The 21,439-nt window shown below is 33.9% G+C and overlaps 1 protein-coding gene across 5 annotated transcripts in view; it reads left to right on the top strand.

Annotated features, from left to right (window-relative positions):
- LOC143232478 (muscleblind-like protein 1) overlaps nt 1–21,439 on the top strand; it is a 167,844-nt gene that overhangs the window by 127,173 nt on the left and 19,232 nt on the right. For all 5 annotated transcript variants that reach the window (XM_076468009.1, XM_076468006.1, XM_076468008.1 and 2 more), the window contains one exon: nt 16,430–16,591. In XM_076468009.1, coding sequence (XP_076324124.1) covers nt 16,430–16,591 — 162 coding nt within the window. The remainder of the gene's footprint in view (nt 1–16,429; nt 16,592–21,439) is intronic.

Here is a 21,439-nt window from a genome sequence, read left to right as displayed (position 1 = left end):
ATATTCTTACTGAAGTATCAGCAATTAACGGAATCACTACTCTGAAAATGTAATTAGTGACCAAACAGGATGCTTATTTTTACTTTTAAAATTCTTCACCTATCTACTGTTTTAAATGTAATGTCTGGCCTATGTTTCAAACCCTCCCTAATATTTTCACTTTCAGAACTGTGGACATTGAAACATCTTGTCATGGTTTCTTAACTTATGTTAATTGTGGTGACCAATATAGCATCGAGTGTCAATTGGAACCACAATGTACCAACTGCAATATTATTCACTACTGTTACTTGAGAGCATGTATAAAATTGATTGAAGTGAAATAGGTACAGAGAATAAAACTAAATGGCATCTATTATCTATACTAATGTGTTTATATAATGCTGCAGTTGAAGTGCAGACAGATATTTGCGTTCCTCCAGCTGAATCATCCTCCAACCATATAAAGACTCTTTTGTCCTTCATGGATAAACAAATGGATAAGTTCACCTCCTTCCCCACTATGTTCCTGCCAATAGCACCACCATATAAATGGGAACAGTTTCATTGGCCTCAGTGTGAAATACCATTATTCATTCATTGGAATATTATTCTTTTTATATGAACCTGACCCTCCAATCCAGGGTAGGATCTTTGGAGGTTGATGAAACTGTCATGGAAGAAACAAAGTACAGTGGTTGCAAATCCAAACATCAGTTGTAACTCCAACACCCTAAGTACAATAATTATACTTATACAGTATAAATTTGAAATTTTCATTCTAATTTAGATAAAATGAAGAACTTGACTAAGTTTAATCATTTTTGCAATAAATTTTCTTTAAGGTTGTTGATACTGTTAAACTTTCGCAGATTTTTAATACAGAAAGGACAAATTGTGTGATGGATGGATTCATGAAGAGTAACCTTAATAGTTTTTCAGTATACTCCTTTCATAATTTTCTATCACTTACTACCATTTGAGGGCTACTGCCATCTGTGTCGTCACTGGTTATACCATAACACTGCTGTCTATATTTGTCTTCAGGAAAATAAGTTCATCAAACAGGCGTTAGTAATCTTAATAAACAGTTTCTGTGCCCCTTCGTCATTCAGGAAGACTTAAATTGCCATATGTCGAAAATATTGATGGGAGGGAGGGGTCGATCTGGTTTTTGTTAGCTGTACTAAAACAGAGGAAGAGTTTTCAGACTTATGTAATTTATATGTTGTCTTCCTTTTTCCTAAGCATGGAAGGGCTGTTTGTGTAAAACTTTAAATAGAGGATAGTTAATACTCGTCTCTTTTTGGTTCCCCAAACCAAACATCTTTAGCATCTATAAACATTTGCTTCCACTTTTGCTGCCAGTGGGGATTGCATCCTGAGCCACCTGGGAAATGCACAAATGCCTATCATGTCTGAGTCAAAGTTCTCAGAACATTTCTTTACCAATAAACTTAGTTTTATTTCACATATTAAGCAGCTTAAAATCAACTGTATAAAAACATTGAACATTTTAAACATTCTCTCTTTTTCACCGCTTGGGGAGCAAATAGGTGTTCTATGCTTAAGATTTTACATGGCCTTATTCAATACTAGTTTGACTTCGGGTCTCTTTTCTATACCTCAGCCAAGAACTCTGGATTGAAAGTGTAGAATCCTGTGAAATAGCAAGGGCTTTGAATATATGTAAAGGCTTTCTGTACTTCTTCAATCCAGAATATGTACAATCCTTTGAACCACTACTTAACTTCATACGTCTGTAACTTCTTTAAAATACACAACATCTCACCTGACAACATGTTTTCAAACCTTACTGGGCTTTGATCATTACAAACAGGTGCTCTGCTATTTCTACTTTTTGACTTCATCTACAGGGCTTTGATCATTACAAACAGGTGCTCTGCTATTTCTACTTTTTGACTTCATCTCCGGGCAAAGTTAAAGAACTTGAGTCATATATTAGATGATATTGCTGAATCCACTAATTATCTCAACCCACTATAGCTTATTAATACTCCCTCTATTGTCATCTTTCTTAGAGTCACCAGAAGAAGTAAAATGCTCCTGACTGGAAGTACAAACTCCTCTTTAATGAATACCTTTTGAGACATCCTTAAATTTCGATTTTTATGGATAGCTCAAACCTAAGTATCTTGACAAACTCTGCAGTTTTATAATTGCTGACAAGATCCTATACACAGATTCTGTGTTTACTGCTGAGCTCTATTCAATTCCACTTAACTCTGTAAATTCCCTGCAAGCCCTTAAACTTAAATCTTATTCACCTCTATCGGATATACAGAAAAGACTGGCCCATTTGAAGATATCCATTTTTCTGACTTCATGACCGAGTCAGAATCCAAGAGAATGAGCTCACTGACACCAAAGCCAATTCAGCCATCAATTATATTATCAGTGTTTTGTCAATTTACTTTTGAATTAACAACTTATTATAAAGACAAAGCTTCATACCAGATGGTGGGAAATTTGTGGTGAGAAATGTATAAACAAGATTTTTCAGAAAAACCAAACTGTCATTACACCTTGATTTCCCTTACAAAGGAATGATCCATGAATGTTTCAGTAGCACAACACTCAAGTAACAATATTCCACAATTTAGTTGGAGGTAAATGTTACAATTAACAGTGGCAGCAGCATTTTAGGTATATCTTTACTCATTATATCACACTAACATTGGACTATATTTGGTCTGGCATGGCCTGTTGGTTAGAGTGCTCGACTCGCAATTTGAGTGTTAGAATGCCCATCTCCGAACAGGCCCGGCATGGCCGAGCGCGTTAAGGCATGCGCTCGTAATCTGAGGGTCGCGGGTCCGCATCCGAGTCGCGCTAAACATGCTCGCCCTCCCAGCTGTGGGGGCGTTATAATGTGACGGTCAATCCCATTTTTCGTTGGTAAAAGAGTAGCCCAAGAGTTGGCGGTGGGTGGTGATGACTAGCTGCCTTCCCTCTAGTCTTACACTGCAAAATTAGGGACGGCTAGCACAAATAGCCCTCGAGTAGCTTTGTGCGAAAATTCAAAAAACAAACAAAAAAACAAACCATCTCCAAACACTTTCCCTTTTAGTCGTGGCAACCTTATAATATTTCAGTCAACCTCATTATTCGTTAGTAAAATAATTGTCAAAAATTTGACAGTGGGTGGTGATGACTGGCTACTTTTCCTCTAGTCTATCACTGCTGTATTAGAAATGGTTAGTGTAGAAAATTTTAGAGTAGCTTTCCACGAAATTCAAAACATACAAACGAACAATTGGAGTTATGTCGTGACACTCAACGCAATAGCACAACGACAGAAGCAAAACATAACAAAACAACTCATCAAGCCCATCATAGCTGCAAAAGTACAAGAAAGCATAAAACTTTTAAGAACAAAGCAACAGCACAAGACAAAATTCCAAAGTTATTACTAAAGAAAGACCCTCCGAAATTACTAGAACATCTCACATCTTTATACAACTTATCTCTTTAAAAAAAAAAAGGATACATACCAACTGCTTGGAAACAAGCTAATGTTTTTATGTTTTAGAAGGAAGGTAAACCAGTGAATAACCCCCAAAACTTCAGACCCATCAGTCTAGCAGGTAAGCTAGGAAAACTACTTGAAAAATTATAAATACTACTCATAAATTACTTTGAATTCTCTTGGAGACACAAAATGGCTTCCAAAAACAAAACAAACTGCAGAACATCTCATAAGATTGACGGAAGAAATAATAAATGACTTTAATAAAAACAGTGTAGAGTCTTATACATGTAAAAATGGCTCGTTTGGGTTGAGAAAATATTTTACGACGACATCACTGAGTGTAGAGTCTTATGCTTTCTAGATGTTTAGAAAGCATTCGATAAAGCATAGCATAATGGATTCGGATACAAACTGTCGTTTTGTTGTTTATTATTAAGCACAAAGCTACACAAAAGGTTATTTGTCCTCCGTCCACCACGAGTATCAAAACCTGATTTGTAGCAGCATAATTCCGCAGACATGCCGCTATGCCACTGGGGAACAACAAACTGTCATAACTGTGTCTCCACTTAGAAATTATTCGCTAGGTTGTCAACTTCCTGGAAGGTAGAAACATCTCAGTAAATGTTGAGGGCATCTACTTCGAGTGCTGCACTTATTACTTACAGAATCATACAAAACAAGCAAAACAATATTGAAGCTAAATTTAGATGGGACCCTATTACAAATAAAAACATTTAGTAAAATTCTTAAGAACTACATTTAACTCAGAATTAAACAGAATACCATACTCTGATAGCATAACACCAGAATATGGAAGAAAAAAAAAAGAGTTACATTAGGAGTATGACTGACAACAACCCAGGAACAACACTAGAAAACACGTTAAAAATCTGCAGAACATACGTAATATCAGTCATAGAATATGCTTGTATAACATAGATGAATGTATCAAAAAGAAATATCAACGAACTCAACAAATACGTAACTATATTTTAATGAAAACGTTTAATGTCTCACTGTCAACAAACTCAGTATTTCTACACAACGATTCAAACATGCCAACACTATCAGACAGATTCTGGGATAACTTGCTTCAACATAATAAGAAAATTATTGATAAAAATGAACTGATTAGCAAACTAAAGAGTTACAAAATACATGATAAACCAAGCCCTAAGTACCTCTTCCCTATAAACTTCGTAAATAAGAAAGTTAGAGGTTAAATAGTGTAAGGCTAGCTGAATCCTAGACAAAAACGTAGCTCCATTTTTAAGAGGTTTTGTATTTAAACATTTGATCATGTATGTGTGTATGTGTATATATGACTGTAAAGTCAAACTGTATTGTGAGCATGTGAATACAGACTAAAAGTGAGATCATGCATAAGAGAAACTAGTAAAAATATACGAATTAACCGACCATGTGTTCACTTTTTACTTGTTTAAAATTGATATAATTCTGATACTACTAACATTTAATATAGTATGTGTATCTTCATAAAGTCTGGCAGAATTTCAAAAACGTTACAAGATTTTTGAGAAGTATTTTTAATAAGTTAAAAATATTTGTCTGTTAAATTTCATACTTTCTGGAGGGGTGATGAATAAATTAAAGAAGAGAGGATGTCTAGATAAAAAATGTCAAATTTCTTACACTAGGGGAAATTCAGGATTTTTTTAAAAATATTGTCTTATGACATTAAAAACTTAAAACTTATATATACGGATTGTTAAACACGATTTAACGCTACACTAATTGTTATAACATAAAAAAGTAATTACTTTTGTATGTAAGTCACTAAAATTCCCCTGATATCCGCAGTAAAGAATACCTGTGCAGAAAAAGTTAAGTAAAGCTGTGAACAATGGCGGTCCGGCATGGCCAAGCGTGTTAAGGCGTGCGACTCGTAATCTGAGGGTCGCGGGTTCGCATCCCTGTCGCGCCAAACATGCTCGCCCCTTCAGCCGTGGGGACGTTATAATGTGACGGTCAATCCCACTATTCGTTGGTAAAAGAGTAGCCCAAGAATTGGCGGTGGGTGGTGATGACTAGTTGTTTTCCCTCTAGTCTTACACTGCTAAATTAGGGACGGCTAGCACAGGGCCCGGCATGGCCTAGCGGGTAAGGCGTGCGACTCGTAATCCGAGGGTCGCGGGTTCGCGCCCGTGTCGCGCTAAACATGCTCGCCCTCCCAGCCGTGGGGGTGTATAATGTGACGGTCAATCCCACTATTCGTTGGTAAAAGAGTAGCCCAAGAGTTGGCGGTGGGTGGTGATGACTAGCTGCCTTCCCTCTAGTCTTACACTGCTAAATTAGGGACAGCTAGCACAGATAGCCCTTGAGTAGCTTTGTGCGAAATTAAAAAAAAAAAAAACGTGAACAATGGACAAAATTTAATATACATAGAGATACCAACTATTTCAAATTACTGAACGTAATGATTGTAGACAGAGCCCTTTATCATTTGCGGCTACTAATCCTGACCAATGTCTCTAAGCTGTTTATTATTATATTATTATTATAACTATTATTATTTATTATTGCTATAGATTGCTCATTTATGACTGTGTTTTGTGTATTTAATAAATAATTTTTTTTTTTAATTTTGAAATTCTTTTTCATATTCTGAATTCTTACTCATAAATGTCGTTATCTGCATCGTTTTTGTCTTTGCCTCAGCCTTTTGTTGGTGAGATGCCGATTTTGTATGTCTGGAACCATCATTTGTCCCGCCATGTAGCCCGGCATGGTCAAACGTGTTAAGGCTTGCGACTCGTAATCTGAGGGTCGCGGGTTCGCATCCACGTCGCGCCAAACATGCTCGCACTTTCAGCCGTGGGGTCGTTATAATGCGACGGTCAATCCCACTATTCGTTGGTAAAAGAGTAGCCCTAGAGTTGGCGGTGGGTGGTGATGACTAGCTGCCTTCCCTCTAGTCTTACACTGCTAAATTAGGGACGGCTAGCACAGACAGCCCTCGAGTAGCTTTGTGTGAAATTCAAAAAACAAACAAACAAACAATCCCGCTATGCGCCACAGAAAAATCGATGTGACAGACTGTACAAAACGCATGACTGTCACTGACTTTTGATGCAATAACCGGATATTTTGCACTATACTCTTTCCTAAATTTTTGATTCACAGTTTTAGTCCTTTTAGATTTGCCAGAAACAAGACAATTTGGTGAACGAGGCCTCTTTTTTGTCCATCTTGTGAACGATCGCATTGGTGTTTCTATGCCGCTTAGATGTATGTTTTCTTATTGCAAAGCCACATCGGGCTGTCTGCTGAACCCATCGAGGGATCGAACCCCTGATTTTAGCGTTGTAAATCCGTAGACTTATCGCTGTACTAGTAAAGGGCAAGCCGCTTAGAAAACGAGAAATACCCATCTTCGCGAGTGCTGATTGGCTGACAAAAACTGATGACGTAACTATGGATTCCCCCAGGTACCCAGTATGAAGAAGCACCGCACTCAAACTGTTGGTAGACGTCGGAGACATAAGTATTTTTATTATTTCAAGCACAAATATGATTATCGCAAGTAGCCATTTGGACTATGTCTTTTATTTATTATTAAAATTTACTTGTATCTTACTAGAAATTTTCTTTTCACCCCTTTCAAGCCCTGGGGGAACAACTTATTACTTTATTGTATAGGCCTATATAATAATTTGGGAGTTGCAACAAGTCGTAATATTTGTCTGTATGAGCGTATAGTCGTAATGTATGCACCAAAATCGTAATGATTACGCTCAAATCGTAATGGTTGGCATCTCTGTATACAGTGAGTAATGGAACAACGTAACAAAGGTTATTACCTAGAATTTAGTAACAGTGCAAAGAAAATAACAATTCCTCAGAGGGAGGAAGAGGTCAACGCTAAACCTGACTGAATCCCGAGGAAGAAGAAGAGACGATATCATAAATAACGATGATACTGTCCAAGCTGACTGTATTTTTCGTTTTTTACTACTGACCAGAAGTATTTTTACCTGCAATTTATATATACATTTTTTTGTTTTTAACATTTTAATCGTAACATATTTTGACTTTTTGTTATATTAAAAGAAAAAAAAAGTTCAACAGTGTTTTGACTCAGAGAGCCTATATAGCTTTGTGTGAAAAAACAACACCCAAACAACAATAACATATTAAAATTCAGTTCAGAGATTTCACATTAATATGATGTTTACGTTAGGAACGTGTATATGTATTATATCAATCAACATTACAGACTCAGTTATTTAACCACATGACTCCATTAATTACGCCGTATTTATACATATAATACAAAAACACAAATCCTGTGATGTTTAAAACATATTAATATATATATTAAAGAGAGGTAGATACTTGTATTTTTGGATCACGCACCAGTTAACCGTAATCAAAACTTCCATAAGTCTCCCAAGATATGAAAAACGTATATCTAGCTGATTGAGTAAACTGAATCTAGAATCACAATTTGCCCAACTTAGATTCTAAGACTTAGGAATTTCCAAAAGACTGGTTTAGTATACATTGCCAGAATGTGAAGGACGTTTCTCGTTGACTGTATTGCATTTTGTCAGTTACAATCTGAACATAGCATTCGCCAGGGAATATCTGTCAGTTGTATTTCAATCAACCGCATGTGTTGCACATTTGTCACCCCAGCCGGGTCACTGAGAGGTCCTAAATTTAGATGGTTTATGTGAGAGTGAATTCTTTTGGGAAATACCTCTTAAGAGCAGAAATTTCACTTTATATCCGCTTATATATGAATAAAACGAGCTTTTACATATACTTATGTTTTTGGTTTTCAAAATGTGTAATGGTAGAATATGGACAAATTATGTACATTTGTGTAATCACTATTTTAAAATCACGAAATTTTACTTCTATAGTATTGAGTTTTATATCTAGATAGAGGAAAAATAGATTGATTGATTGATTAATTTGTCTCAGTTATTGTTTGATAGTACGATTTATCTCACTTTCTTTAAAAAAATAAACGACAAAAGTTTATATATGAATTTTACTTCTTACAAAATGTGTACTTTCCGTGAAGGAAAGAAAGAATCCATGAAAACTGTACATATATAATTTCAGCGAAAATATAAAAGTAGTTTTAGCGACCTGAATTTAGATTAATTTTTCATATTGAAGATACACCAGATGGCAAAAAATTAGTAACATTCGAAATGAAAAGGTAACATTTTGGTAGAATGTAATAGTTCAATTTCGTCATTTTCATTGCTTTGTAGTAATTCCTGCAGAGTCCTAAAAGATCTTCAACATGAATATTCGTCACTTTATCTTCATATTAAATGCGATATTCACATTCCAGTGTCTACCTGCATTCACATGTTTGATTTTCTACTTAACAACATTATACAGTATATTCACTTTTAATTATCAAAAGTTTTTCTTTCTTTTAATTTCGTTCAAAGCTACACAAGGGCTATTTGTGCTAGCCGTCTCTAATTTAGCAGTGTAAGACTAGAGGGAAGGCTGCTAGTCATCACCACCCACCGCCAACTCTTGGGCTACTCTATTACCAACGAATAATGGGATTGACCGTCACTTATAACACCCCCACGGCTGAAAGTGCGAGCATGTTTGGTGAGATGGGGATTCGAACTCGCGACCCTCAAATTACGAGTCGAACGCCTTAACCCATCTGACCATGCCGGGCTAGTAGCATTTCTATGCGAATATTCTTCTGAATTGTAAACATTTGGTGGCATTAACAATAAATGTCACTGAATTTTACTTGTTGACAGATACGACAATAGAACATTTAAAATATTTTATGTGAAGAAGTGTAATGTTCGTCATTTTCAACGCTCTACAGTTATTTCTGTAGGGCCATAAAATATCTCCACCATTGGTCACTCTCACACGCGAAAATCCTTTATAATAATTAAAAATATTGACATTTACACACAAAAAAGTAACTTTTGAAGAAAAAACAGTTATATATATATCCAGGACGAGGCTTCTTGCAAAAATATGTGAAATCTTTTGTTGGTACAGTATCACAGAATACTTAGTATGCCAATTAATTTTCTGAAAGTGTTGGGTCACATGTTTCTCAGTCTCTTTACAGCATATTTTAGTTTGGAAAGAAAGGCTTTATTTTGGTTTTAAGAAAACATATTTTATTTTTAAGATGAAAGATACTGACTGCTTTTTGAGAATGTGTCTGTTTCTAAAAGAATTTGGTTTAAGAAGGGTCGAAACGTTCGATCATTTGAAGCGAAAGTTGTTAAATGGATGTGTAGTATTAGTGGTTACAAAATAAAAGGCACGTATGAGTGTTATTAGAATATTTTCTTGCCCAAATTAACATGACTTCAGTTACAATCAATTATTTTATTTGATAGATTCAATGTACATGTATATATTGTAAACTTCTGTCTACCAGATTAAGATAAAAATTATGTATTATAGTCATGAAGATTTCATGTAGCATCTTTCCTAGTTGTACGTGTCATAAACCTTGGCATTACCTCAATGACTGCTAATTCTGAAGTGAATATGTCTGCGTAGACCTCTTCACTCCTTTCATTTTTCTTTCCATCTCTACCTAAGTTTATTTTAAATTCTTCACTGGAATATTTTCCTTCCTGTCTGGTAACTTGATGCTCGCCGTAATCATTGTCAAACTGTTTCTACTTTGGGTACAGAACTTAAGGAACTAACAGTTCCGTACTTATTTTCCTGTTGTTTCATACGTTACAAGCTATTTATCTTGAGTTGTGAATAGTTAACAAATGATATCTGAGTTTATTTTATACTTTTCGTTTTCGGTCATAGACAGATAACTAATTATATTTATGTCAGTCGCGTGCTGTTTGGTTTCAGTTGTAACTACTGTAACTTTGGATTAGTTCTGTACTGTTTATAATGCGTTTGATTATAAATAAATATTTTTGAACCATTTATATATTACTTGTAATAAGTTATAAATACTAATTAAAGTTTTAGTTAGTTGTATACTATTTGCCATGAGTTGTAAGTATTGATATTCGAAGGCAGCTTAGATACTACGAACGTTAAATATCTCTGATGAACCTTCAGCTTTGAAAAAATTAACCTCAGCTGTTATTTCTGTAAGACTTATGGCTGTCTATTCTAAAAATAATGTCGCAAGAAACACGTAAACCAGATAATACAGAACATCTCGGATAGAGATAAAAAATCCTGACGAAAAGTATTACTCAAGACTGAGATCAAAAGAATGGATAATGACCAACACTGTGAAAAACTTTCATCTAAGAGGTTCTATAATTCCAAACAAACGGCCCTGAACAGAATAGTTTTTATGTTTCTAAACTGCTTTCAATAGTGTAATATACTGTTGTAGGATGTTTGTTTTTCTTTCTGTAGTGCATATTAGTGTATAAAAAAACTTATAAGACCAAATTTGATATTTTTATTTAATTACAGAGAAACAAATTTGTTGTTTTGTTACCAGTACTAGGATGTTGTTATTGTTTTTAATTGCATTATTGTTTGAATGAATGTTGTTCCGCGGTACGTAAGGAAACACTTGAATAAAAGATAATAAAAAATAAATTGATACGTCTAATTGAAAACGTTGCATAATATGAAACTATTAAAAGTATTCATTTATTCTTTATTATGTATTATTCACATAAGGTCTTGTGTTTCACATTATGTGCGGTAAACCTGGTGAAGCATTGTACATAAAAAGAAACAAAGTTTCACTAAGTACAACTGGTAAAAACTTGCGTAAATTAAAAGGAGAAAAAACAACAAACAATTCTTTCTAATATTTACTATATATTATTTTCTTACTTATTTAAAGCAAATTTTAACGTAACGTGATAAGCGCGTGACTCAACTTTTGAAATTATAATAAAAGTGCAGAAAACGACTTGAGCTATATAAAACATGAGTTAATCTGTGAACTTAGTTTATTATTAATTTTTAAAGTTAGTGTTTGTTCTTTACTTCAATTTCGACCACCAAATATGCTCGCCCTTTCAGCCGTGGGGGCGTTATAATGTGACAATCAATCCCACTATTCGTTAGCAAAAGAGTAGCCCAAGAGTTGGTGGTGATGACTAGCTGCCTTCCCTCTCGTCTTACAATGCTAAATTAGGGACGGCTAGCGCAGATAGCCCTCCTGTAGCGACGGGGATTCGAACCCGCGAACGCTTTAACCCACTTGGCCATGCCGGGCCTGCCTAATAAATAAAAAAGAAGGTAAAGCTTAGCTGAAATACTACTTGGTAAATTTTCTTTTTCTTTTGGCTACAATTCAGTGTCATAGGAATTAAACTATTTTGCTGTTATGTCACCAAATTTATGAAAAAAAAAACACACCTTTCTAACAAATCAACATAAATATTAAACATTCAGCATAAACACATATGTGACCTAAAAATAATCAGGTGATAATTCTGTTGTTAAGCGACGATGTATAACCTGAAAAAGGAGAGAGAGAGAGAAAGCAGAGTAATAGAGGGTTTGTTTTTTTTTAATTTCGCACAAAGCTACTCGAGCTTTAGTGTTGTTTATGTCGTTAGGCCTACCACTACTTCATGTAACCATGCAAATTTTAATATGCCTATCCGACAAAATAAAATAAAAAGTTTTCATTAACTGATTAAGTGATAAGTAGACTGGACTTTGCATTATTCTGTTACTTAATAATTCTAAAGAATCTGTCCAGTAATATTAACAGTTAGAATAATACATTTAAACCTGTGTTTTCAGGTGTTTATTTATTAATATTAGTATTACATTAGTCTATCTTATTTCACATTTAGTTTTACCCAGATCCGACAGCGAAATTTTTCACCTTATTGCAGTGGACAGTTATCATGATTCGTAAGAATACTTATAGGTAACATTCTATTTTAAAGCAAAATTCGAAAATCTTAGTTGTTTGACATTTGTTAGTCTAGAGCTGACTAGAAAGAACGTGATATTATCAGTAGCCATGACAACAACATCGATTCCGCCTGTGGGACGCCTAGAGAACGAGCAGTCTGCTTGGTCGCGCATTCTGTTTTTGTCTCATGGGACTGAATATAATGTTTCATTAACATCCTATAAATAAGATTTGTGAACAGTATGTATGATTAAAAAATTACATCAGGCTACCGACATTTTAAACTTATTATTTCAAACATACTTGAAAATATTGTTATATTATAGTTATTGTGGTTTACAGGTTAATATTTTTAAATTTGTGATTTGGATAAATTATTATTGTTAAATTAACATTTGAAATTTTCTAGGAACTAATACATAATTTAGTATGTTTACTATGCCTAGAATAAAATGGATGAAGTTCTCAATTATTATACCGTTTTATAAATTACGTTTTTCGAATATTGCAACTGCTTGTTAGTCAGTAGCTAAAGTTATATCATATTATGATAATATAACAAATTTTAATTATTTTTAGTACACCTGCTCAGTACAATATTTACATCTAACGTAAACAATAAACAGTTTCGTTTTTGTATTTTATTTTCATAATGTAACATACTTTTACTGTACTATTCTTACAATAAAACTGTTGATGGGATAACTTTTTATATTAACAAGGACGCTAAAATCCAATTTACATGTTGGAGTATGTAGTTATACTTCAATGTTATCAAAGTAAAACATGAGGCCGTGTTATTAGCTTTTTATCTACACATGCGCATTGGAGTGTAAGTATTACGAGAGTGTGTTCCCTAAAATTTAATTACCTTATACTAAATTGCGAACTGTGGTGTTTGTTCGAACGTTCGTCTGTCTCTCGTTTACGGTGGACGCTTCCCGCACTGTTTTAAAATGAGGAGAAAACAGGCAAAAATAATAATATTAATGCTAAATTTTATTTCGCAAACAGGATATTCTACACTAACTCCTAAGGAATTAATCACACCGTCATTCGCATTTCAGGATGTGCTCCCCTAGTACAGCGGTAAGTCTACGGATTTACAACGCTAAAATAAGGGGTTTGATTCCCGATGTGGCTTTGCTATAACAAAACATATTTCAGAATGTAACGTAACTTTAATAATAAAAATGTACATTTACCGCATGTTGTTGTTGAGCGGCTGCTAGAAGAACGAGTGAAATGCTCAACAATTATTTTTTCGCGGTGGGCGGTATAAATAGTTCAGAGCTTTGGCTCTCAGTGAAACCAAGAATGAAACATTAATATTTTTAAAGTCCGTAAAATAATCTAAATTGACAGATTAGCTTAAACTTTTCTATCACTGGGAATGGGTATTTTTTGCTAAATTAACTTGCACTTTTTCCGTCACTGGGGTTGAGTACTTTTGTTTATGCTTATATAATTCAGAGCAATAAATGTAAAATCGATATTTTTTTTCCATTGAATACTATTGCTGATGGAAATGAAAATAGAATTTACACAAATATAAAATTTCTAAAATGCATGTTTTATTGCGCATGCTTTCTGTGTATTACACCTTTCAAAGCAAGCGGTAATAGACATGCCAACAAAATAAACTATCGCATGATTCAAAATTATAAAGGTTTAGCAGCAGATTGTTGCAAGCTAATAAAAATTAATCAAACTAAGGAAACTATTTTCGTTAAGTACTAATATATAAATAGTATGTGAGTGTTTTAGCTTATACATTTAGTAGGCTTATTAAATTTATAACTGTGTAAGTAATATTTGGCTTACAATAAGCACACGAAACACATAAATTAATAAAGACTAGATGCAGCACAAGTGTTAGGCTTACAAAATTCTTATAATGGGAATACTGAACTGTCAAGTAATATTAACTGAAAAAAAACATTGTTCACCAGCAAAAATATTGAAAAGAAACTTTAGAACCACGATGCACTCGATTATATTGTTTTCTAAGATATTTATTGTTAAGCGTATAGTTACGATGGTTTACCTGTGCTGTACCTACCAGGGTTGTATAAATCCAGTTAGTAGCACTGTAAACCGTAACACCGAGCTTCTGGGTAACTGTTTTATATAGAGAAAAAATAATATCTCTCTATTCGAAATATAGTGATGTTCTATTACTGCCCTTTGCAACAGTGATACAGAAAGTTTTATTTCTAAAACAGAACATTGTAGTTACGTATAAACATATCGCCTCATAATCATTTAGAAGTACTGACAAACAAATAAATATTAACCAGTTGTTATATTTATGTATTCAACAATATTTATTTTTTTCTCTAAAATGCAGAACTATATTCTTCACGTAATAGAGAATGCGTTTTACCAGTGTGGTTCTACATGGGTAAGAATTGACACTGCCCTTGTTATAGAGCGACATTTCGACATTCATCGCCCTAATCCTGCAAGTGACACTTTCCTCAAATCTAAATTGGAATACTGAAACTGCATTTAAAAATGCATGCGACACACTGACTACTATTATAATCTGACACACGACATTTTTGGCGAGGGATTTGATGATGGTTGTTCGAAAAAGAAGTTTTCAATATTATTAACAATTTATAAACACCGTTTCTTTTCTTTTTCAGTACGTACTTCTTAACACAAATTACTAACTTTAAATCTAGAATTCATTTTTGAAAACTGGTATGCAGTATCTTACATTTTGTTATCTTATGGCACACGACACTTTGTTTTTCTCAATTAATTTTGACAGTGAACAATTTAATTACATGATAACTCATAACTTTCGACGCTGCCTTAATTTTCATGACTAATATACACCTACCATGAAGTTGTTAAGATAAGGAAAGAAGATCTCGTATCTAATCAATTACATCTTATTGACTCGTTAACAGGCTTTCTCTCTTCCTCAGGAAGTTGTGCTTTTTCGCACGTCTGAGCAGATACACTTTACGTTTTACTTGGAACCCTGCTCAAATTTTCCAGTATTGTTCTACGATATACACTTCGAATTATATAGGCGCTGATGGCTAAAATGTTTAGGTTTGAAGGTAGGGAGGGGTCATATGCTGAACATTTGTTTCGTTTATAAAGATATTAAAGTAAATAAGACATTTTTTTTCTTAGAAATTTTTAATTTTTGACAAACATTTTTCATAGTTATTCAATTTTGTCCCCTGCTGGATTAAATTATTTACACAGTGTTTCTACCAGCTTTACATTCTCAGCGGAAGATGAGATAATCTTTCTAAAAGGAGGTAATTAATTATATTAGTTTCTCTTAACCATTTCATATAGCTGTGGAGCGAACAAAAATATTTTAAATATATATATTTTAAAACAGATTCAATCGTTATCAGTTATAAACAGATTTATTTATTTATTTTTGTGAAAATGACAAGTCTTCTTACGATGGTGTGAGATCATGAGAATAAATACGCTTTCAATATATTAAATACTCGCTAAATGGGAATTGAGACCTTAAGGACTGACAAAATGCAACGCTGCAAGCATGCATGTCGTTCTGCCTTCGCGACAGTATTTTCGTACTTTTAACTGAAAAAAATTGTCTACATATTATTTGATATTAACTGGAACTAATAAGATTTTCTTTTCTTTTTTGTTTTATACAAAACTGAAATAAATACTGTTTTGTGTATGAAAGTGTTAAATTCTTCCACGCCGACAGCTCGCTTGTGGTCGAGTAATATTATATGGCAATTAAACAAACAATTCATTAGGCCTCTACGTTAGACTATCTTTTTAATTTACTCCTGGTGAAAAATTGAAGAAATCTTTCTCATACACACAATTCATAATATTACATTTTTATTATCTTAGAGCAAAGCCAAATCGAACTACCTTCTCTGTCCACCGCAAGGATCGAATCCTGTAATATTTACCGTTGTAAGGCCGTAGACAACGTAAATCTTTGTTTTTATTAGTGATAAATGGGTAAACGTTTACTATGATTCATAATCCGACGATACTAAAGTTTATATTTGTTGTTATTTTTAATTTACAGTATCTATGGTTAGTTTTAAAAGGTTTAATGAGAAGAATAATGTTACTTTCAGGGCCGATGTAACCGAGAGAAACCCCCCTGTAAATACTTCCACCCACCGCAGCACCTCAAGGATCAGCTGCTTATTACTGGCCGAAACCACCTTGCCCTGAAAAACGCTCTTTTGCAGCAAGTACCACTTCAGCCGGTCTTGCCTGGACAGTTTCATGCCGTGGTAAGTAGCACTTCCAATCTTTTACACACACCACTAGAGAAACAGTTTGCACTACGGCAGAGTTACTCTTAACTATTATGCTTAATATACCCCATTGTAACAGCGGTATGTCTGCAGACTCACAAGCAAGAGACCTGTTTTTCATGACCGTGGTGGGAAGGTTACAAATAGCCTATCGTGTAGTTTTGTGCTTAATCCAAAACAAACAATTATGCTTAATTAATATCATTCACGATTGTGAGATAAACGTGCACGTCTTCTAACGGGACTTTTATTCTTGTCATGATAATTTTTGTTAGTCTATATTTATTTTGTAGTTTGTATAGATCCTTTGGAACATAATTCAGTTGTAATGTAACCATAACGTACGAAGCACTGCTGACGTAGCGTATAAATCGTAGTATTCTTAGTTTGAAAATAACGTTACTTCTAATGTAAAACCTAGAACTCGATTAACGTAATATGTAGACTTGCACATATTTCCTATTTTGTGTTATAGTATAAGAACTTTTCAAATATTTTTATTTACGCCTGTGGTTTCTACATAATACGTTGTTAAAGAAGTTCAATAGTTGTTGCTACTCACTGTTCTGGGCCATTCAACTGATGTAACAGTTTAGTCTTCGCATTAAACATATTACAATAAGGACGTGCTTAGCAAGTTAAAACAGGCAGCGTCCTTCACAATGAAATTTATGAAAATCTAGTGATACCTTGATGTTCTGAGTCACATTATGTTTCTATGGGTAGCCAAGTTGTTCGGGTTATGTTTAACCTTACCTTTAACGTAATATGATGTTTTTTTAGTCTTAAACAAACTTTGAAAGAGGAAAAGCTTTGAATTTAGCTCTCCAGTGAAAGACGACTGTCTACGTATTACATACATACATATTCGCTGTGTTCGTGTTTGAATAAAGCTTGTTCCTTGTGTTTTTGTACAATCTTTTCATTTTTTCTGCACTTACTCCATTTCTCAGAATTCAGAATTACGTTCACAGTAAATATTTTATTAAAATTCCCTGTTATTATGTGGACCAATCTTATTCATTGTTTGGAGGGGGATTGTTTTTCCTCAGGATACTACAGAAAGAAATTTGCGTTCCGTTCTTTCCTACCATGTTTGCAACTGAAGATGTAGTAGCAGTATACTCATCTTAAATTGGGAAAATATAGAAAACGAAAGGTGAACTTCAACTGTTGAATATGAGTTGGGCTAAACACCTAAATATCACAGAATACATACGAAGGAGAAAATTTTAGTGCTGTAATTACAATATATCTTATTGTGGAATATTCAGTCTTTTGTGGACATATCCATTACCCTGTGTCTAACTCTTTTGCATTAATTTTAAGAAGTATTTTCTTGAAGAAGAAAAAAAAGATATACTTCACGAGTACTATGGCTTATGACCAAAAGGAAAAAAATCTGTTACTGAAAGTAAATAGTTGTTAAAGAAGTCCTTTTCTGAACAGTCTTGTTGCCAGTATTGTGAAAGTCTCTGACTTCTTTCTCATTGAAACCAGTGGCTCTTAAAGGGGAGATGCTGACAGTTGATCGAGTTCCTCTCCAAATTGACCTCATTGCAATGATATTTTGAAAAATTGTGGTGTGAGTTGTCAGACCTGTATCATACCTGACACATCTTCTGGTCAATGCCATTTGAGAATTGTCAAGAAGAACTGAGGGTAATATTGGTAAGAGAATGTTCACAACATGAATTGTTTTACTGGTAGATGAGATAACAAGCACCAAATGGTGAACCATGTGATAGATGTTGAGCCTCTTTGAATTGCAAGTAATATTCAGCTATATTGACCATGGATCACAGGTAAGCCTGAAGTTAAGTAGAGCCAGTGAATGAGCTACTTTGTGCACCTTGGCATTCTGCCTGTTGTTCTATACCAGAGATCAGCTAATACTCCAAGAGTCAAGTCTCATAGGATTTGTATGATGCTGTAACTGCAACATCTAGGACATCTCTGACAGGTCTTTGCTGAGAATGTTAGGGGAAACTTTGGCCACAGCACTGGGACCTCATGAATGAAGTAAAACACATTATTCCCCCAGGATTCAAGAATGCAGCAAAAGAAGATATGGACTGTTTCCTAAAATGCTTCAAGCAAGTAACTGCTTGGAACAGCTGGTCTCTACAACAAATTTCCCAACTCTGTTGAGCACTTGAGTTTGGTGCAACTATTAGAGTGTATAGCAATCACTGCTGAGTTATGCCAAAGGTACAACCCAGTAGAAAATTTAGCCCTCCATCAAGTTAAGTTCAAGGCTCAGAGAAGGGGTGCCATCAAGAACTTGACTACTTATGTTAATAATCTGTGCCTTTTGCACAGTAAAGCATAACTTGTATTGGCCTCCACATATCTTGAGGATATCCATCACAAGTTTCTAAAGGGGCTATGTTATATATTACAATTTGAAATAGCCTGAAACTGAGTTAAATGGTAATTTAAATGTAGAAGTTAAATAAATGTAAACATGCATCTAATTTATGATACTTGCCAATAAGATTGATACACACAGCTTCTTTTTGATAGAAATATATTTTAACATACAAACAGTAATAAAATTTATATTAATGGTTATTACAAATAATGATTTACTAACTTACAAACAAAACTGAGTTTTCTTTTTAATTTGGAACTTCCTTGATGTTTTATTGAATGTTCACAGTGAGCAAGTTAATTTCAAGTTGATGTAGGCAGAATTTATTGAACAGAAAGCTAGCTAGTTCTCTATTCTTCAGTATTTGCTAATCACACATCGAGTTTTACATCACTGAGGTTAGTAGTTTTTTTGTAAAACTACTAATGGCCAATGTGAATCCACTGAAGTTAAATGGTTTGTAATGTTTAAAATTTTTAAAAATTCCTGGTGAAATATCTGAAATTTGTGATTACTAAGTGTTAATCACAATTATAGCTGCCAAAGTTTATAGTATACTAACTATAGCATACCAGTAATATGTACTGTCATTTGGTGCATCACATTGTTTATATTTATAGGCATGAGGAGAATTTCTCAAAACTTCAATTTAGGTAACAATATAGGTGTAAACAATGTAGTGTTTACATAAACATATATATTGTTGATTCTTATCTTCGAGAATCTTCTACAATTTTAGTAAATAGCCAGGAATTTTACAATACAAATATAACAGTATAAGTTATGTACATTTCTAAATTTAAATTGAACTCAAAGAAACACTGATATAAAAATATATATAATAATAATAAATCCATCATACCTCTCTCCTTAGAGAATTAAAAATTGGCAGACAATTTTCATCTGTGATGTTACACAGGTACATTGGCAACAATACATTAAATATAATACCTTATTAAAGAATTATACAACTTCAATAATCATGATAGTATACAACACGATGAATACAAATAACCTCATGATCATAAAATAACATGGCATGTGAAAGTGCATCAGCACAAATGTTATCAGCCTCTTTGAAGTGGATTATCTTCAAATCATACTCTTGTAATGGTAAACTCCAATTTAACAGTTTTCTTTTTTTGTCTTTCATTACCTCTGTCATCTGATTGTAATAAAATAGCACCACCATCACTGGTATCAACAGCTAGTGTAAAAGACTTATCAAAGTCAGGTGTCACTAACACAAGATAAGTCCACAATAAAGATTTTACCTTTTCAAAAGCAGATTAACATGTTTCAGACCAACTGAACTCTTGATTTTTCTGTAATAGTTTTTTTTAATGATACAGTTATGTCAGCAAAATCTTTAAAAAACTTCCTGTTATAACCAGTCATTCCCATAAATCTCATCAAACTTTTATTGTTAGCATGAGTTGGATAATTCACAGCAGCATCAACTTTGTCTTGTATGTCAGAATTACTTAGTTTGATGCTGCATTCATTTTCAGTATTTTCACACATAGTGGTGTATGAGTCAAAGTGACTGTCTTCAGTATCAGAAGAATACTCAATGGCTAAAATATATTCAAATGAATCTCGAATGTGATAGGGTTTTAATATATTGACATTACACAGCTGGATAGCCTCTTCATGATAAAGTGTTTTTACAATACAGTCTGTATCATTAACTTTCTGAACAACCTCACAGGGACCGTGACATCTAGCTTTACGTGGATGCCGTATAGTAAGTAACAATAGTAAAACCATATCACCAGGACAGGACTTACACTCATCAGTCTTGCAATCATAAATATTTTTCATTTTAGTTTTGGATGACTTCAAATTTTCCCAAGCCAATTCACAAGTATATAAAAGTATGGACCTAAACTTAAACATAATTCAACAGGTGCATTTGTTTTGGGTCATCCTCTATCCATTGTTCCTTCAGCAACTTTAAAGGGCTACACCCTGAATAGCCAAATGCCAACTCAAATGGGCTAAACCCTAGCAACTCTTGAACTGACTAATTAACAGCAAAAAATAATAAATTAACTTTTTCATCCCAATCCTTCTCATTGTTGAGACAGTAAGTCCACATCATATTTTTCAAAGTAGAATGGAATCTCTCTAGAGCACTTTGTGATTGTGGATGGTACACACCAGATTTGATCTGTTTAGCAATGTGCTGATAAACAATTTATTGAAACAACCAACGTGAAATTCGATCTCTGATCAAACTGAATTTCTTTGGGTAAATCAACAAAAGTAAAAAGATTAATTAAAGTCTTAGAAATATTTTGGGCTGAAATACTTCTTAATGGGATAATTTTAGGGAATCAAATGGATGTGCACATGATAATCAACAAATGTTGGTTCCATGACTGATCAAATTTTATGTAAAAGTCCAACACAATCCACAATCACATGACTTAAAGGTTCTTCAAAAG

The sequence above is a fragment of the Tachypleus tridentatus genome, chromosome 11 (genome assembly GCF_004210375.1).
Source record: "Tachypleus tridentatus isolate NWPU-2018 chromosome 11, ASM421037v1, whole genome shotgun sequence".
NCBI classification, from domain to species: domain Eukaryota; kingdom Metazoa; phylum Arthropoda; class Merostomata; order Xiphosura; family Limulidae; genus Tachypleus; species Tachypleus tridentatus.
Note: the sequence above shows the minus strand (reverse complement) of the source record. Positions and strands in the feature narration are given on the sequence as shown.